Genomic DNA, 2,621 nt, shown 5'->3' with positions numbered 1-2,621 from the left:
GTGTTGGTCCGTTATACTTCCGGATGGCAATGTTGTGAACTCCTTGGCCAAGCGCATTCTATCTATAAAGCCCAACAAATTATATCTAATTTGCATTTTTTTCTTCTTTACAGACTGCCCCGGAACATTTATTGAAAGAGGTTAATGGTATGGAGGAAGCTTTTTCAAAGTTAACAAAAACGTCTTGAATCGTATTAGAAACAGCCATAGATTTAAACTACGAGATGTGCATTGGACAGTGTTTTTGATTTGTTTTTTTTTTTTAACAAGGAGAAGCGTTTGTCCGTAGCCATCGTTATGTTATAGCCTGATACTGAAATCCAAAAGGACTGGCAGTTGACGTATTATTTGGTTTTTGCACCGCCTAGTGAGTTGTCGTTAGTAGAGCTCAAGGAAACAAGTTATTTCATTGGTTGAACTATTGAATACAACTCACGATTTGTTTTTTTGTTTTTTTTTTTTTTTTTTGTGGCCAAAAACTGGCATTTTGACGTCATTTTTTGGTCAGTATCAGGCCATAACTTTACGAAGGCCACGCTGAAACCCAAAAGACTGGTATTTTGACGTCATTATTTGGCTTTTGCACCGCCTAGTGAGTTGTCGTTAGAAGTGCTCATGGAAAAAAGTGGTCCAATTCGTTGAACTAATGAATACAACTCAATTTGTTTTCGTTTGTGACCAAAGACTGGCATTTTGACGTCATTTTCTGGTCAGTATCAGGCTATAAGTTAACGATGGCGACGCTGAGATACACTTAGTAAAGTACGTGTCAAGCACACAATAAAAAGGTCAGCTTATATTCAGTATTTCTCATAATATTTTGACACAACGGTAAAGGAATTGCATCGCAAAACCTGACGACCCGATGCATATTTTTTAAGTTAAAATTGTGAGTGATGCTCAGGATTTGTGGGCTGTTTACTCCGGGTGATTGACAAGCACGCAAGATAGCTATGGGTCTTCGGTTCACAGTCAGCGAGTGATTCCGGGGCCAAAATAATAATATAGATAGAATGCGCTTGGCCAAGGAGTTCACAACATTGCCATCCGGAAGTATAACGGACCAACACACAAACTCTGTGTAACCATGAACTTTTATAGTCTGGTTAATACAGTTTAGTGAGAACAACTCACAAGCGCGGATGGCAAAAACAATAACAAAGGCCTGAGTGACGTCATCTGCATACTATCTATACTTTATTTTGAATTTTCGAGTCAAAAATAAAACAACTTAAATGTTTATTCGACTAGTTTTAATAAAACATACGATAACTGACGTAATTTTCTGAAGTGTACGCACTGTATGTTGATTGAAGAACTGAAGGCTCATGCTATAAGATATTAGTTACAAGTGCATCCTTGTCAATAGCTTGACAGGCATAACAACAATAGGTCACAAAGGGGAAAAAAATAAAACATTGAGCTTTATATCGCGCAATATCCACTAAATGTGCTCAAAGCGCTTTACAAATGGTCCATGGTCAACAGCAGCATTTAACGTGTAGGACGGAACCTGACGCCTGTTAGGCGATATTACAATTTTTCGGACAAAGACAACGCTGTTAACGACCAGCTACTCATTTTATACCTGAGTACAACCATCATTTCCAGTATCCTTAGACACAGCGAAACAAATAATCAAAACAAATAAGAGAGAAGAATGGATGAACAGTTGGGCAATGAGCACCACGGGTAGATGTATGTTTTCCCATATGACCACTCCTGTAAAGACTGATTGCCTAAATAAGCTCAGAAGACACCAGCAAAGCATCATCTTTCAACTAAGAACACAACACATACCGCTCAACAACCATTTAAGCAAAATTACAAAAGACACATCCCCTCCTGCCCCCTATGTCAACACCCCAATGAAACAGTAACACACCACTTGCTTGAATGTCAACCTCTTGAAGATCTGAGATGCACATTCCTCCCACCAAATCCAAGCATCAGTAACACACTTTATAGTCACCTGGAACAACTACAAAAGACGTCTATTTTCTACGTTATGGCACAAGACCGAAGGGCTAGAGCTCAGGTGGTCGCTGGTTCGGATAAGTAAGTAAATAAGTATACCTGAGTACGGTGAGAGAATGTGAGTAAAGAGCCTTTTCCAAGGACTCAACTATGCGCCGAGGCTCGAACTCAGGACATTCCGATCCGAAAGCGAGTGTCATACCACTGGACCGCCTTACCGCACAGGAAGCGTTAATTCACATGAACGTAATATGTCTATGTATGGGCTTGAGGATTTCAAGGACTGAACAAAACTCGTATTTCAGAACTTTAAGAAAACCATTATCCCTCATACAATGATACTGCCCTTTTTCAATAGAGTTCAACAGTCGTGACGTCACTTTCTACTCAATGACGCATGGTAACTGGTTCTAAACTATCGGAACAATGTCGGACGCCGTTATCTTCATCAACGACCTCATGAAATACTTCTCGGACGAGCATACAAGTGTATTCAGAGGAGAAAAACATCATAAATTTGATCATGTTTTGACTTTTATCCATTCTGATCACAAGACATGTGAAAAAGTTCTAGCCAGCATGAAGAATAAAAAGTACCGATTTTCTTTGTTTAGACCCACGCTGCTGGTTCGCCATTGTTCCCA

The 2,621-nt window shown here is 39.6% G+C and overlaps 1 protein-coding gene across 5 annotated transcripts in view; it reads left to right on the top strand.

Moving 5' to 3' along the window:
• The window catches only part of LOC144957253 (beta-1,4-galactosyltransferase 5-like), a 65,542-nt gene extending 65,319 nt beyond the window's left edge, over window positions 1-223 (top strand). For all 5 annotated transcript variants that reach the window (XM_078888337.1, XM_078888338.1, XM_078888339.1 and 2 more), the window contains exon 9: window positions 114-223. In XM_078888337.1, coding sequence (XP_078744463.1) covers window positions 114-188 — 75 coding nt within the window. In that variant the 3' untranslated portion in view covers window positions 189-223. The remainder of the gene's footprint in view (window positions 1-113) is intronic.
• The last annotated feature ends 2,398 nt before the right edge of the window (window positions 224-2,621 follow it).

This window comes from Berghia stephanieae, chromosome 11, assembly GCF_034508935.2.
Source record: "Berghia stephanieae isolate SIO BIC M18660-M18661 chromosome 11, UCSD_Bste_1.3, whole genome shotgun sequence".
NCBI lineage: Eukaryota > Metazoa > Mollusca > Gastropoda > Nudibranchia > Aeolidiidae > Berghia > Berghia stephanieae.
This window is presented reverse-complemented; position numbering and strand designations above follow the sequence as displayed.